The 16501-nt window shown below is 45.6% G+C and overlaps 1 protein-coding gene across 1 annotated transcript in view; it reads right to left on the bottom strand.

Annotated features, from left to right (window-relative positions):
- The window catches only part of SHROOM4 (shroom family member 4), a 212582-nt gene that overhangs the window by 38182 nt on the left and 157899 nt on the right, over positions 1 to 16501 (bottom strand). The window contains exons 3-4 of the mRNA XM_060001655.1: positions 5581 to 5715; positions 780 to 3240 (exon numbers count right to left, since the gene is read on the bottom strand). Of these exons, the coding sequence (XP_059857638.1) occupies positions 780 to 3240; positions 5581 to 5715 (2596 nt within the window). The remainder of the gene's footprint in view (positions 1 to 779; positions 3241 to 5580; positions 5716 to 16501) is intronic.

Here is a 16501-nt window from a genome sequence, read left to right as displayed (position 1 = left end):
GCAAAAACAGTTCAACACAGGAACTAACTTCTGGTTTGAATGCACCAGCCAAAAGGTGGCACTAGGAAAGCCATGGGAAAGGAATCTGGTGGTAAGCTGGCAACAGCATAGGGAGTCCTTCCACAGATACCCTGAGGGATGGTGGTGGCTTGTATTAGAGTTGTAGGTCATAACCAGGGTATAGCAACAGCCAATTTAGACCTGGGTCTCTGCAAACAAAGCCTGGGAGACATCTGCAAGTTTTGCAGCTCCAAATATATTTTAAAGCAGGAAATGGAAGGGAATACATGCTGTTTTGGATCAGGCACTGAGCCTGGCACTCTGTGTTACACAATCTCATTTGATCCACCCAACTAATTCATGAGGCAGCCATTACTTTCCTCCACTTTAGAGATGAGGTAATAAGACTTTATTTAGTACTGGCCATTTTATGAGGTAAAAATTCTTTTCTTTTTCCCTTTAAAAAGAATCACATAACTACAACTTTTGGTGGCTGGATGACTTGCTTAAGTTCACTCAGATACCAATTATACAGTCAGGATATAAAGCCCAGTTGTTCATTTTGTGAAGCAAAAGTTATTTTATTCTACCTCTAAAGATGAGGTAAGTGCAATTTTGATCACTGAATGTCTTGCCCAAGGTTAGTAAGCTACCACCTGGTGGACCCAGCACTATATAATTTTAAGACATTATAATTGTTACGTTTTCAAATGATTTACCTAGCTTTCTCCTCACAAAGAGAATAATGAAGCTCACCCATCCAAGAGTCAAGTTCTCACCTGCACTGTTGGATTCCTGGGTTTCCAAGTGTTGCCAGGTGCCAAGCTGCTGTCCTCAAGGGTACCATGCTGGGGATTATGATAACAAGCTGAACACCGGATACACTGGTGGTGGTGGCACCGGCAGTTGTAGCAGTTTGGCATCATATTTCTCTTTCGCAAAGCAGGGCAGACTTCCCCAGAACAATAAATGCAAGGGTCATGGACTACAGCTCCCTGGACATTGCAGGAGTAAGAGCACGTCCTGCGGTAATCAAAATCACCACAGTGTAGTGGCTTACAACACATGGATTGTTCTAGACCTTTGCTTGCAAAACATTCTTTGTAAGTGGTAATTTCTGACTGAAGGGGTGACATGGAATGATATGATTGGTCTGTGGCATGACAGGGTTGGTCTGTGGAGTGATATGATTGGTCCATGGGATGGCGCCTCAATTCCCTATAGCTGGAGCTCATTGGCTGGAAGTTTTGGTCAACAGGTTTTGGTCTCTGGGTAAAAGTCTTGCTATGAGTGGTTAAACCTGGCAAATGAGATGTCGATAAGGATTTGCTACTCTCTTCAAAGAACTTTCTTCTGTCTGCAAAGGGCAAGAGGATGGCTTCCTCCTCAGCTTGGGCAGTAGAAGCCTTCAATTCCTTGTCACCTGGGTTGGAAGAGTTTTCCACGGCTAGTGCCACATGTGGCTGCAGGTTGTGCTCTGGCGACCATCTCCAGTGACCTCCACGGACTCCACGGTGAACATTTGTTTTTTCAGAGTCTGAGGAGGATGGGTCAGATGCTTTCCACCAGGTGTTCAGGCTCAAAGAGGACTGGCCAGGTCTCTGGCTAGGGCTCATTCGTCCCTCCAAGCCCGTCCTAGATTCATGGCCCTCAGGGGCTTGGCTGAGGCACTCTGAAGACCTAGCCCTGAGTATCATGCTCTTGTTGAAGAGCTTGTCTCTGGGGCTAGGTGGTTTTTTATACGAAGATAGAAGGGATGAGTTAGAGGCAGGAAGTGGAGGACTTTCTAGGCGCTCCTCGGTCTCTTCCACTGGCTCCTTGGTGTCACACAGCTGTGACAAGGGACTCTTGCCTTTCTGGAGCTGGGCCTTCCTCCTCTGAATTTCATTACGTAGATTGGTAGCAAAACGTTCGTTCTTCCGCCGGTTTTGTATTGAGCGGCCCCGGGTCCCTCCATTTCGCCTACCACCCACCCGGCCACACTCCTTGGGCTCACTGTCCCCTTCTTCAGTTGTCTCTGTGCGGCCAGCTACTTTAGTGGTTTGTTGAACAAGGGAGCCAGAGGCAGAGGACTGCTGGCTGGCCAATTCACTGTCAGCTCTGCTTGCTCTGTTTGGGTTCTGGAAACTTCTTTCTGGAGGATGTCCATCAGCCTCTCCATGTGGGGAACTGCTTGGGCTCTGATGCCCCGAACCCAGAAGTCTATCATCCATTGGCCTGGTCTTTCTTTCTTTGCTGGGCTGGTCCTGGGTTCCTCCTGCAGGGGGACATGGGCTTTTCTTGCCTGTGTGGCTACTGTGCAAAGGGGATAGAGTCCACTCCTGCCCATCCTGCCCAGCTGGAAGCTCCGTCCCCTTGCTGTCCCTAGTATCAAGGTGCACATGCTGCAAGTGGGACGCCAGTAGCTCTTCAGGGGCACTATGGCGATGTCCTGTGAGGTGTGGAGGGCTGCCAAAAGAAGAAGCCTTAGCTAGTTCTGCTGAAGCCTGGTTAAGTGGGCTGGAATCTGTGCTGGAAGCTTTGTCATATGCTTTTGGGAATCCAACAGCTTTGGCCGAGGCCTCCATCAGTAGATGCTCAGAGCCCTTCTGGCTGGATTCAGGAAGTTGGCTGAGCTCACAGTTCTGATGGCCCTCATTTGTCACTTGGTCTTGCCCGCTGAGGCAGCAGAACCTGTTAGGGTTCCTTGGGGATAGCATGGTGTCCAAGCTAGGTTTCTCCGTCTGTTGCAAGGAGTCCACAAGCTCAGAAGCCCTGCTCTGCTCTCCACTGAGGAGTTGGGCTCTGGAGGCCTGAAGACTGTCTCGCCTCACTGGAGGTTGTGGTGGACCCCTGGCAGCCTTGGCAGGCCCTGAGTGGTGGACCTCCTGTGGACGGGATGATATCTGGGAGCTAGGAGTCAAGTGGCTCCCACTGGTATGCCGGCCACCTCCTGAGGTTTCGGCCACATTAAGCTGGCCATTAGGGGCCTTGGTTGGCCCTGGGCCTTGCATGATGCAGTCCACAGAGCCTGGCTCCTCTGGCCTGAGGGAAAGGGCACAGTCAGAGGCATTTGAGCTGGCCGAGAAGGAGCTATAGGCTGAGTCACGCTGATTGGGGTATGTGCTCTGGTCAATGGGCAAGAGGTGGCCCTCATAGGTGGCTTGGCCTGGTTGCTCCAGGCTCTCCATGCTGCCAATGGAGCTGCTTTTCTCAGTGCTGCAGTGCCGGGAGAGTGGACACCACTGCACACACACGTCACTGCAAGACACAGGGCACACCAGTTAGTTACGTCACCAGATCCCTTTCCCACCTTGGCCAGCCCTGCCATGGGAGAAGCAGGACAACCCAGAGGCACCCATGTCACAAGTGAGAGATAAGGCAAAAGAGGAAGGAAGGGAAACAGGGGAACAGATGGACACTGGGGGTACTACAGAAATGTGGTAAAATGGGAGACAAGATGATATGTGGAAGAAGGATAGGGCAAGATCCCAAAGACTAACAGTGTAAGAACTCCACTGAGGGTTGTGCTCTGTTTCTCTGCCTTCAGTGAGTCTAGAATTGCTTCTGGACTATTGCTGTCCCCAGGGAGTCAGCTATAGCTCTCTGCTAGGAGAAACAAGCACGGACTATTAGCATTTGAGAGGGGCCCTAAAGGGCTGATTTAATTTCAGCCAGCCCATTTTGTAAATCAGTGGTTCTCAAATTTGAGCATGTATCAGAATCACCCAGAGGGCTCATCAAAACACAAGTGACTAGGTCTCATGTCCAGAGTTTTAGGTCTGGGTGGATCCTGAGAATTTTACTTCTGACAAGTTCCTGGGTGATGCTGGTGCTGTTGGTTCAGGGACCATATGCTTTTGAGAATCATTGGTGTCAAGCAAGCCCTGCAAAGGGAAGTGATTGTGAGGATGTGATTTTCTCAACATCGCCCAGCTCTAGTTCATGGCCCAGACAGGGCCAGAATTTAGGTGTCCCCCTGTTCTTTTCTTGGTAATAGTAATCCTCACCATTTACCAAGAACCTACAATGTGCCAGGCACTTTACAATGTCTCATTTCAAATTGAAGGGGAGAGATTATTATCTCCACTTGACAAATGAGAAAACTGAAGCTGAGAGAGGGAAAGTAAACTGACAAGCTCACACAGCAGCTAAAGAAGCAGACCTGGAATTTGAACCCAGGCCTCTACGAGTCTAATGTCCTAGGTCTTCTGCTACACTGTCTGTTAAATGTAAATAATAGTAATATCTGTATCAGAGGGTTGCTTTGTGGGTGAAACCAGATAATAAAAGTGAAGCTCTTGTCGCAGCCTGGGCACCTAGTGAAGGTTCAATACCTGGAGCTGCTGCTCTCTTGATTGTTGTTTTCATGGCTATTGTTATCAGCATCCTCTCTACTATGACTTTTGATACTATAGTGGTCCCTGCCCACCCAGGCCACCCTCATCCCCCATGGCAAAGCCAAACCAGGGAGAACAAAGAAGGGACTAGGATCAGACACAATCTTGAATTTTAAGTACCATTTCCCACACACAAAGCCAAAATGAGCCAAGTCATGCCAGTAACACCCTGTGGCTAGAAACCCAGGAGGTTGCAGGCTGCCCTCAGAAAGGCCACAGTTCCAAACACCAGAGCTGAGCAGTGGCGGGAGCCCACAAGATCCCCCAGGTCAGCCTTTCCTAATTCTTGCTCCCTGCCTTGCCCCTTAGCCACTCCACTTACTTGACCTCTTGGCTAGGAATCCATCAATTACTCCTTGGCAAGGAGATCTGCTACCCAACCCACCACCCTTCCTGCTGAAAACAGCCACACCCCCACTCAAACAGGAGCCAAGCTCAGAATGTATTTCTGTGTATTCTCCCAGAACAAAACTGCCTCTGCCTCCTCCCTGAGCCCCTGACTTCCGATGCCAAATAAAGACACCGAGTCAGGGCAAACTCAACCCTTAGCTTCCCTGAGCCTCCTCAACAGAAATCCCTTCTCAGAGGGAAGATCTTGTTGTGGAAGGGAAAAGGCAGCTGAGGCCAGCAGCTTTGCTGGCTCTGGGCTTGCTGAGAAAGTTCTCTGAGTCTGCTGGGCAGCTCTTTCAACCACAGACCATCCCAAGCACCCTAAATTGAGAGATCCTCATTGCAGGTGGACCCTGCTATTCAGGGAGGTTCCCATTCTGAAAGCTTTGGTTCTGTGACAGAGCTGGGATGAGAGGAACAATGGATGAGGTCACCATGAGTCACTGTAGCTAGAGAAGAGGACCAGAACCCAGCCCCAGGGCCACCGATATCAGAGACCAGGATGATGCAGAGGAGCCAGGGAAAGAGACTGCAAAGGAAATAAGGAGAAAAGGAGGAGAAAGTGGTGTTTTGCAAGTCGAGTGAGGTCAGTATTTCAAGGAAACATTTTTTAAAAGGAAAGGGACTGTCCCAAAGTCACAGACAGTTCTCAGTAGACGAGGACCAGAAGCCAGGCACACTGGAAACCCACCCCATTTTCCGGGATAGCACTCTGGGCTCTACAGCCTCCAACGGGGATGAGAGCAGAGGAGAGGAAGTGGCTGGGTGATCTAGCCTCTACCCTATCTTGAGGGGAGGGTTCTAGACTTACCTCGTGTTGCAGCCGGAATGCCAGGACAAGCTGAAGGCTTCAGAAGGGAAGTGCATGTTGGTGGCTGCTTCAGGGCATCCCTCCAGCAGCTTGGCCACATGCCATGAATGTGGCCTACTGACGGGGGCGTTCCTCCTACAGTAAGAAAGGGACAGGAAGTCAACTTAGGGAACCAGAGCTGAAATCACTTCCCAGGCAGCTTCCGCCCCCACCCCCTCTTTCCCTTAAATGAAGTAGAACATCTTGCAAGGAGCTGATGTAGGAATCTTAGTGGCCACCCCCTCAGCTCTCAGTACTCAAATCTCCTTCACCCCAAGGACAATGCCTGGAGATACAGAATGTTAGCGTCACAGGGCTCTTTTGCTCATGGGTGTATCCCAAGCGTGTACAGCAGTGCCGGATGCATAGTAGATGCTCAATAAATATTTGTGGAATAAGTGAGTGCTGCTTCCCAATGAATAGTGTGCCCACCCTAAGTTTTCTCTGAGAAAAAAATCATTCTGGCCAATCTTCCCATTTTTCTCTAAGAAAGGGATAGGTAAATGACTGAGAAGTTTGAGCAAGTCAACACCAATTGGCTGCCAATTTTTGGCTTATTCATTTGATAAGCATTTGTTGTATGTGTCTTGTGTACCATCTGTACATACCTCTGGGGATACAGAGATCAATCAAATATGGCTTTGCCCTTGAGAACTTACAGATTAGTGAGAGAGAAAGACCTAATTCAAATAAAGCATGGTAAAGACATTCAGAGAGTGAAGGATAAGATGGGCACAGAGGTGAGATCCCCAAGTTTGTAGGCAAAAGGGTGGCAAGGAGCCCCAACTCCTGCCAGGGAGAATAGAACGAGATGGTGGATGGTGTGCTAGGCTGACAGGGGAGACTGGCTGTTCAGCAGGACAGGGGTGAATAAAGGGAAATGGGTCTGAGGCCAAGGCTCTGGATACAACCACAGCATCTGTCTGGTGCTGGAGGCTGCAGCCACAACTCTTGCACTGACTGGCTTCTACAGGACCCATCCCTGTGCTCTGGTATATTTCACATGAATAGATGCCACTCTTGCAAGTGGGGAAGAATGGGATGGGGAAGAGCATGTATGGGGCATGGGTAGTGCCAGAAGATAAAGAGATGATTAGTATGAGAGAGAATGAGGGGAGGGGGGAGAATAAGAGAGATGGGAAAGGGAGGAGGGAAGGGGGAAGGAGAGAGAAAGAGAGGGAGGGAAAGGGAGGGGAGGGGAGAGGAGAGGAGGGGAGGGGAGAGGAAAAAAGGGAAGATAGATGTCAGAAGGACCAGGCAGATGACAGAGATAAGAGGGAGAGATGGTACAGAGAAAAATAAATGACAGAAAGGAAAAAAAGTCTGAGAAAGACTATAAGGAACTACACAGAGAGAAATGGGTGATAGAGAACAAAATAATGACAGAACAAAATAATGACAGAGTAAGAGAAACATGATAAATAAAGGAGATGGTGGAGAGATAAATAGATGATAGCTTATTTACTAATTTATTCATTCATTTACCGTGGCAGATTCCATACTAGACACACTGAGGGAGCAGAGTTGACTAAGATAAGGACCCATGTTTTCAACACTCTTGTTATAGAGGGGGATAAATCAGCTCTCTACCTCCCAGGAGCAGTAGTAGACAGACTCAAGCTGATTCCATCATAGCTGGGAATGCCCCTCACCCCAGCGGAAACACAGAATATCCCAGCTGTGCTGAGCTCTAGAGGGCTAAGGCCTAAAAAGGTAGTCCTGAGGAGAATGACCTTGCTGAGGAAAACATGTGTTGAGCGGTAACAGGCCAGACACAGAGAAGGAGGTGTAAGAGGAAGGGCAGGGGAAGCTGCCTACCAAAGGGCAGGAACCAGAGCCACAGGTCAGTAGCAGTGGCTAAAACTTATGGGAAGGAAAGGAGGTGAGGCTCCCACATTTAACCACACTGTTCTATTATGGATTCAGAGTGCCCAGCAGGGACGCTCAAGGCACTAGAAGACCTTGTGGGGAGGCACTTGCTCCAGAGTTTCACACACAAAACCATGATGCTAGAAATCTCTCCAGTGGCTGTTACCCAGAAGTCATCCATTAACAACGATTTATAAAGCATCTCACAGAAGTACTATGTACTAGTATGTGCTAGGTACCATGTACAACATTTCTAGGCACGAGGATACAGTGGAGAGCACGGCACCTCTCTTATTTTGGGCCCTTCTTCCACATCCAGCATTCCTGAAGTTGAGTGCACCAACCATCCAGTCTTTAACTAAATTCTACTGAGCCTTCTTTTACAGTATCTCTTTGGCTTTTCCTCTTTCTATCTCTCCCCCAGCTCCCCACCACTATTTTCATTGAGGCTATTCCACATAATCATTTTGTTCCTCCACAGAGCACGCCACCCACAGTTCCTGTTCTAGCCTTTAACACTTTATGTCCAAAATGCTGTGTTGGAGACTGTGGGGAGATGGCGGAAGAGTAAGATGCGGAGATCAACTTCCTCCCCACAGAGACATCAGAAATACATCTGCACGTGGAACAACTCCTACAGAACAACTACTGAACGCTGGCAGAAGACCTCAGACCTCCCAAAAGGCAAGAAACTCCCCACGTACCTGGGTAGGGCAAAAGAAAAAAAGAAAAAAACAGAGACAAAAGAATAGGGACGGGACCTGCACCAGTGGGAGGGAGCTGTGAAGGAGGAAAAGTTTCCACACACTAGGAGTCCCTTCGCGGGTGGAGACTGCGGGTGGCGGAGCGGGAAAGCTTCAGAGCCGCGGCGGAGAGCGCAGCAACAGGGGTGCGGAGGACAAAGCGGAGAGATTCCCGCACAGAGGATCGGCGCTGACCAGCACTCACCAGCCGAGAGGCTTGTCTGCTCATCCGCCGGGGCGGGTGGGGGCTGGGAGCTGAGGCTCGGCTTCGGTCGGATCCCAGGGAGAGGACTGGGGTTGGCGGCGTGAACACAGCCTGAAGGGGGCTAGTGCACCACGGCTAGCCAGGAGGGAGTCTGGGGAAAAGTCTGGACCTGCCGAAGAGGCAAGAGAATTTTTCTTCCCTCTTTGTTTCCTGGTGCGTGAGGAGAGGGGATTAAGAACGCTGCTTAAAGGAGCTCAGGAGACGGGCGGGAGCCGCGGCTAACAGCGCGGACCCCAGAGATGGGCATGAGACGCTAAGGCTGCTGCTGCCGCCACCAAGAAGCCTGTGTGGGAGCACAGGTCACTTTTCACACCTCCCTTCCGGGGAGCCTGTGCAGCCCACCACTGCCAGGGTCCCGGGATCCAGGGACAACTTCCCCGAGAGAACAAACAGCGCACCTCAGTCTGGTGTAACGGCCCATGCGCGCCTCAGGCTGGTGTAACGGCCCGCCGGCCTCTGCCGCCGCATACTGCGTGCCTCAGGCTGGTGTAACGCCCGCCGGCCACTGCCGCCGCACACAGCGCGCCTCAGGCTGGTGTAACGGCCCGCCAGCCACTTCCGCTGCGCCCCCGTGCCCCGCCCCCGTGCCCCGCCCTCCCCGAGGCCTGAGGGAGCCAGAGTCCTGGAAGCAGTTGCTCCTTTAACCCCTTCCTGTCTGAGGGAAGAACAGACGCCCTCTGGCGACCTACACGCAGAGGCGGGGCCAAATCCAAAGCTGAGCCCCAGGAGCTGGGCGAACAAAGAAGAGAAAGGGAAATCTCTCCCAGCAGCCTCAGAAGCAGTGGATTAAAGCTCCACAATCAACTTGATGTACCCTGCATCTGTGGAATACCTGAAGAGACAACGAATCATCCCAAATTGAGGATGTGGACTTTAAGAGCAAGACTTACTATTTTTTCCCCTTTTCCTCTTTTTGTGAGTGTGTATGTGTATGCTTCTGTGTGAGATTTTGTCCGTATAGCTTTTCTGTCACCATTTGTCCTAGGGTTCTCTCTTTTTTTTCCTTAAAAAAATTTTTTTTTCTTAATAATTATTTTTTATTTTAATTATTTTATTTTATCTTACTTTATTTTATTTTATCCTTTTTCTTTCTTTCATTTCGTTCTTCCTTCCTTCCCTCCTTCCTTCCTTCCCTCCTTCCTCCCTTCCTTTCTTTCCTTCTTTCCCCTTTCTTTCTTTCTTTCTTTCTTTCTTTCTTTCTTTCTTCTTTTTCTCCCTTTTATTCTGAGACGTGTGGATGAAAGGCTCTTGGTGTTGCAGCCAAGAGTCAGTGTTGTGCCTCTCAGGTGGGAGAGCCAACTTCAGGACACAGGTCCACAAGAGACCTCCCAGCTCCACATAATATCAATGGCGAAAATCTCCCAGAGATCTCCATCTCAACACCAGCACCCAGCTTCACTCAACGACCAGCAAGCTACAGTGCTGGACACCATATGCCAAACAACTAGCAAGACAGGAACACAACCCCACCCATTAGCAGAGAGGCTGCCTAAAATCATAATAAGTCCACAGACACCCCAAAACACACCACCAGACGTGGACTAGCCCACCAGAAAGACAAGATCCAGCCCCATCCACCAGAACACAGGCACTAGTCCCCTCCACCAGGAAGCCTACACAACCCACTGAAACAACTTTAGCCACTGGAGACAGACACCAAAAACAACGGGAACTACGAACCTGCAGCCTGCAAAAAACGAGACCCCAAACACAGTAAGATAAGCAAAATGAGAAGACAGAAAAACACACAGCAGATGAAGGAGCAAGATAAAAACCCACCAGACCTAACAAATGAAGAGGAAATAGGCAGTCTACCTGAAAAAGAATTCAGAATAATGATAGTAAAGATGATCCAAAATCTTGGAAATAGAATAGAGAAAATACAAGAAACATTTAACAAGGACCGAGAAGAACTAAAGAGGAAACAAGCAACGATGAACAACACAATAAATAAAATGAAAAATACTCTAGATAGGATCAATAGCAGAATAACTGAGGCAGAAGAATGGATAAGTGACCTGGAAGACAAAATAGTGGAAATAACCACTGCAGAGCAGAATAAAGAAAAAAGAATGAAAAGAACTGAGGACAGTCTCAGAGACCTCTGGGACAAAATTAACTGCACCAACATTCAAACTATAGGGGTTCCAGAAGAAGAAGAGAAAAAGAAAGGGACTGAGAAAATATTTGAAGAGATTATAGTTGAAAACTTCCCTAATATGGGAAAGGAAATAGTAAATCAAGCCCAGGAAGCACAGAGAGTCCCATACAGGATAAAACCAAACATGGCAAGACACATAGTAATCAAACTGTCAAAAATTAAATACAAAGAAAGCATTTTAAAAGCAGCAAGGGAAAAACAACAAATAACACACAAGGGAATCCACATAAGGCTAACAGCTGATCTTTCAGCAGAAACTCTGCAAGCCAGAAGGGACTGGCAGGACATATTTAAAGTGATGAAGGAGAACAACCTACAACCAAGATTACTCTACCCAGCAAGGATCTCATTCAGATTTGATGGAGAAATTAAAACCTTTACAGACAAGCAAAAGCTGAGAGAGTTCAGCACAACCAAACCAGCTTTACAACAAATGCTAAAGGACCTTCTCTAGGCAAGAAACACAAGAGAAGGAAAAGACCTACAATGACAAACCCAAAACAATTAAGAAAATGGGAATAGGAACATACATATCGATAATTACCTTAAATGTAAATGGATTAAATGCTCCCACCAAAAGACACAGACTGGCTGAATGGGTACAAAAACAAGACTCATATATATGCTGTCTACAAGAGACCCACTTCAGACCTAGATACACATACAGACTGAAAGTGAAGTGATGGAAAAAGATATTCCATGTAAATGGAAACCAAAAGAAAACTGGAGTAGCAATTCTCATATCAGACAAAATACACTTTAAAATAAAGACTTTTAGAAGAGGCAAAGAAGGACACTACATAACGATCAAGGGATCGATCCAAGAAGAAGATATAACAATTGTAAATATTTATGCATCCAACATAGGAGCACCTCAATACATAAGGCAAATACTAACAGCCATAAAAGGGGATATCGACAGTAACATATTCATAGTAGGGGACTTTGACACCCCACTTTCACCAATGGACAGATCATCCAAAATGAAAAAAAATAAGGAAACACAAGCTTTAAATGATATATTAAACAAGATGGACTTAATTGATAATATAGGACATTCCATCCAGAAACAACAGAATGCACATTTTTCTGAACTGCTCATGGAACATTCTCCAGGATAGATCATATCTTGGGTCACAAATCAAGCATCGGTAAATTTAAGAAAATTGAAATTGTATCAAGTATCTTTTCCGACCACAACGCTATGAGACTAGATATCAATTACAGGAAAAGATCTGTAACAAATACAAACACATGGAAGCTAAACAATACACTACTTAATAACGAAGTGATCACTGAAGAAATCAAAGAGGAAATGAAAAAATACCTAGAAACAAATAACAATGGAGACACGACAACCTAAAACCTATGGGATGCAGCAATAGCAGTTCTAAGAGGGAAGTTTATAGCAATACAATCCTACCTTAAGAAACACGAAACATCTCGAATAAACAACATAACCTTGCACCTAAAGCAATTAGGGAAAGAAGAACAAATAAAACCCAAAGTTAGCATTAGGAAAGAAATCATAAGATCAGATGAGAAATATATGAAAAAGAAATGAAGGAAATGATAGCAAAGATCAATAAAACTAAAAGCTGGTTCTTTGAGAAGGTAAAAAAATTGATAAACCATTAGCCAGACTCATCAAGAAAAAAAGGGAGAAGACTCAAGTCAATAGAATTAGAAATGGAAGAGAAGAAGTAACAACTGACACTGCAGAAATACAAAGGATCAGGAGAGATTACTACAGGCAACTCTAAGCCAATAAAATGGACAACCTGGAAGAAATGGGCAAATTCTTAAAAAAGCACAACCTGCCAAGACTGAATCAGGAGGAAATAGAAAACATGAACAGACCAATCACAAGCACTGAAATTGAAACTGTGATTAAAAGTCTTCCAACAGGGCTTCCCTGGTGGCGCAGTGGTTGAGAGTCTGCCTGCCGATGCAGGGGACGCGGGTTCATGCCCTGGTCAGGGACGATCCCACATGCCGTGGAGCGGCTGGGCCCGTGAGCCATGGCCACTGAGCCTGCATGTCCGGAGCCTGTGCTCTGCAACGGGAGAGGCCACAACAGTGAGAGGCCCGCGTACCACAACAACAACAACAACAACAACAAAAATCTTCCAACAAACAAAAGCCCAGGGCCAGATGGCTTCACAGGCAAATTCTATCAAACATTTAGAGAAGAGCTAACACCTATCCTTCTCAAACTCTTCCAAAATATAGCAGAGGGAGGAACACTCCCAAACTCATTCTATGAGGCCACCATCACCCTAATACCAAAACCAGACAAAGATGTCACAAAGAAAGAAAACTACAGGCCAATATCACTGATGAACATGGATGCAGAAATCCTTAACAAAATACTAGCAAACAGAATCCAGCAGCATATTAAAAGGATCCTACACCATGATCAAGTGGGGTTTATTCCAGGAATGCAAGGATTCTTCAATATACGCAAATCAATCAACGTGATACACCATATTAACAAATTGAAGGAGAAAAACCATATGATCATCTCAATAGATGCAGAGAAAGCTTTCGACAAAATTCAACACCTATTTATGATAAAAACCCTGCAGAGAGTAGGCATAGAGGGAACTTTCCTCAACATAATTAAGGCCATATATGACAAACCCACAGCCAACATCGTCCCCAATGGTGAAAAACTGAAAGCATTTTCACTAAGGTCAGGAACAAGACAAGGTTGCCTACTCTCTCCAGTCTTATTCAACATAGTTTTGGAAGTTTTAGCCACAGCAATCAGAGAAGAAAAGGAAACAGAAGGAATCCAAATTGGAAAAGAAGAAGTAAAGCTGTCACTGTTTGCAAATGACATGATACTATACATAGAGAATCCTAAAGATGCTACCAGAAAACTACTAGAGCTAATCAATGAATTTGGTAAAGTAGCAGGATACAAAATTAATGCACAGAAATCTCTGGCATTCCTATACACTAATGATGAAAAATCTGAAAGTGAAATCAAGAAAACACTCCCATTTACCATTGCTACAGAAAGAATAAAATATCTAGGAATAAACCTACCTAAGGAGACAAAAGACCTGTATGCAGAAAACTATAAGACACTGATGAAAGAAATTAAAGATGATACAAATAGATGGAGAGATATACCACGTTCTTGGATTGCAAGAATCAACATTGTGAAAATGACTGTACTACCCAAAGCAATCTACAGATTCAATACAATCCCTATCAAACTACCACTGGCATTTTTCACAGAACTAGAACAAAAATTTCACAATTTGTATGGAAACACAAAAGACCCCGAATAGCCAAAGCAATCTTGAGAACGAAAAACGGAGCTGGACGAATCAGGCTCCCTGACTTCAGACTATACTACAAAGCTACAGTAATCAAGACAGTATGGTACTGGCACAAGAACAGAAATATAGATCAATGGAACAGGATAGAAAGCCCAGAGATAAACCCACGGACGTATGGTCACCTTATCTTTGATAAAGGAGGCAGGAATGTACGGTGGAGATAGGACAGCCTCTTCAATAAGTGGTGCTGGGAAAACAGGACAGGTACATGTAAAAGTATGAGATTAGATCACTCCCTAACACCATACGCAAAAATAAGCTCAAAATGGATTAAATATCTAAATGTAAGGCCAGAATCTATCAAACTCTAAGAGGAAAACATAGGGAGAACACTCTATGACATAAATCACAGCAAGATCCTTTTTGACCCACCTCCTAGAGAAATGGAAATAAAAACAAAAATAAACAAATGGGACCAATGAAACTTCAAAGCTTTTGCACAGCAAAGGAAACCATAAACAAGACCAAAAGACAACCCTCAGAATGGGAGAAAATATTTGCAAATGAAGCAACTGACAAAGGATTAATCTCCAAAATTTACAAGCAGCCCATTCAGCTCAATAACAGTAAAACAACAACCCAATCCCAAAATGGGCAGAAGCCCTAAATAGACATTTCTCCAAAGAAGATAATACAGACTGCCAACAAACACATGAAAGAATGCTCAACATCATTAATCATTAGAGAAATGCAAATCAAAGTTACAATGAGATATCATCTCACACCGGTCAGAATGGCCATCATCATAAAATATAGAAAGAATAAATGCTGGAGAGGGTGTGGAGAAAAGGGAAAACTCGTGCACTGCTGGTGGGAATGTGAATTGGTACAGCCACTATGGAGAACAGTATGGAGGTTCCTTAAAAAACTACAAATAGAACTACCATATGACCCAACAATCCCACTACTGGGCATTTACCCTGAGAAAACCATAATTCATAAAGAGTCATGTACCACAATGTTCATTGCAGCTCTATTTACAATAGCCAGGAGATGGAAACAACCTAATTGTCCATCATGGGATAAATGGATAAAGAAGATGTGGCACATATATACAATGGAATATTACTCAGCCATAAGAAGAAACGAAAGTGAGCTATTTGTAATGAGGTGGATGGACCTAGAGTCTGTCATACAGAGTGAAGTAAGGCAGAAGGAGAAAGACAAATACCGTATGCTAACACATATACATGGAATTTAAGGAAAAAAAACAATGTCATGAAGAACCTAGGGGTAAGACATGAATAAAGACACAGACCTACTAGATAATGGACTTGAGGATATGGGGAGGGGGAAGTGTAAGCTGTGACAAAGCGAGAGAGTGGCATGGACATATATACACTACCAAACGTAAAATAGATAGCTAGTGGGAAGCAGCCGCATAGCACAGGGAGATCAGCTCGGTGCTTTGTGACCACCTAGAGGGGTGGGACAGGGAGGGTGGGAGGGAGGGAGACGTAAGAGGGAAGAGAGATGGGAACATATGTAGATGTATAACTGATTCACTTTGTTATAAAGCAGAAACTAGCACACCATTGTAAAGCAATTATACTCCAATAAAGGTGTAAAGAAAAAAATAAAGAGCAAAGGTCCAAAAAAAAAACAAAAACAAAACCCAAAATGTGTTGTGTTATGGCTGTGTTATTCCGCCAGCCAGTCTCACCTTGTTCCACCTCCAGTCACTGCTTTTAGATCGTATCATGTCAGACAACAACTGGATTGTGGCACTTTCCTATTCAAGAATCTTCACTAGTTCCCTATTTCTTAACCTTTCCTGCAGCAAGTGTAAACTGGATCAGACTTTCAAAGCCCTTTATAAGCTGTCTTTACCCACCCAGCCCAACCTCTCATGTCTCTGTTCCGATCATACCCTGCAACCAGCTTTGTGCCTCTGCTTTTGGTTTTCTAGTAGAATCTAGCACAGGCTCTGGAATTGGACCTTGGTTGGAATCCACCACTTAAAAGCTCTGTTGCTTTAGACAGGTGCTTTCACTTCTCAGAGCTCTAGCTTCCATGACTGTAAAGTGGGGATAAGAGTACCTAGTTAATGGAGTTGTAAAAAAATCAAATGAGACCATGAATGTCAACTGCCTAGAATGGGGTTTCAGTTGTTACCGTGAATGTTCCCTCTGCCTGGAATGCCCTCTCTCATTTTGTTACTCTAAATCCCACCTGTTATTCAAGGTACTGCTCGAGTAATGTCTACTCCAGGGAGCTTGTCCTTAGTAATCTAGTCCCCACAATTTAGCCCATCATAATATAATGTTTGATATTGCTCATCATCATTTCATGTACGTTAGTCTCATCCTACCAACTATACCAAGCCAGCAGGCAACGAGACAAAAACAAGTGAGACAGATCTACTAGGTTCATAGCCTAACTACCATTTTGGATGTGTGATTCTGTGTAAGTCACTTAACCTATCTGAGCTTTAGTCAGTTTTCTTATCCAAAAAAAAAACCAAACCAAACCAAAACAATAATCCTTACCT

Source organism: Delphinus delphis, chromosome X (genome assembly GCF_949987515.2).
Source record: "Delphinus delphis chromosome X, mDelDel1.2, whole genome shotgun sequence".
NCBI lineage: Eukaryota > Metazoa > Chordata > Mammalia > Artiodactyla > Delphinidae > Delphinus > Delphinus delphis.
The sequence above is the reverse complement of the archived record's forward strand: the minus strand, read 5'-3'. Positions and strand labels throughout refer to the sequence as shown.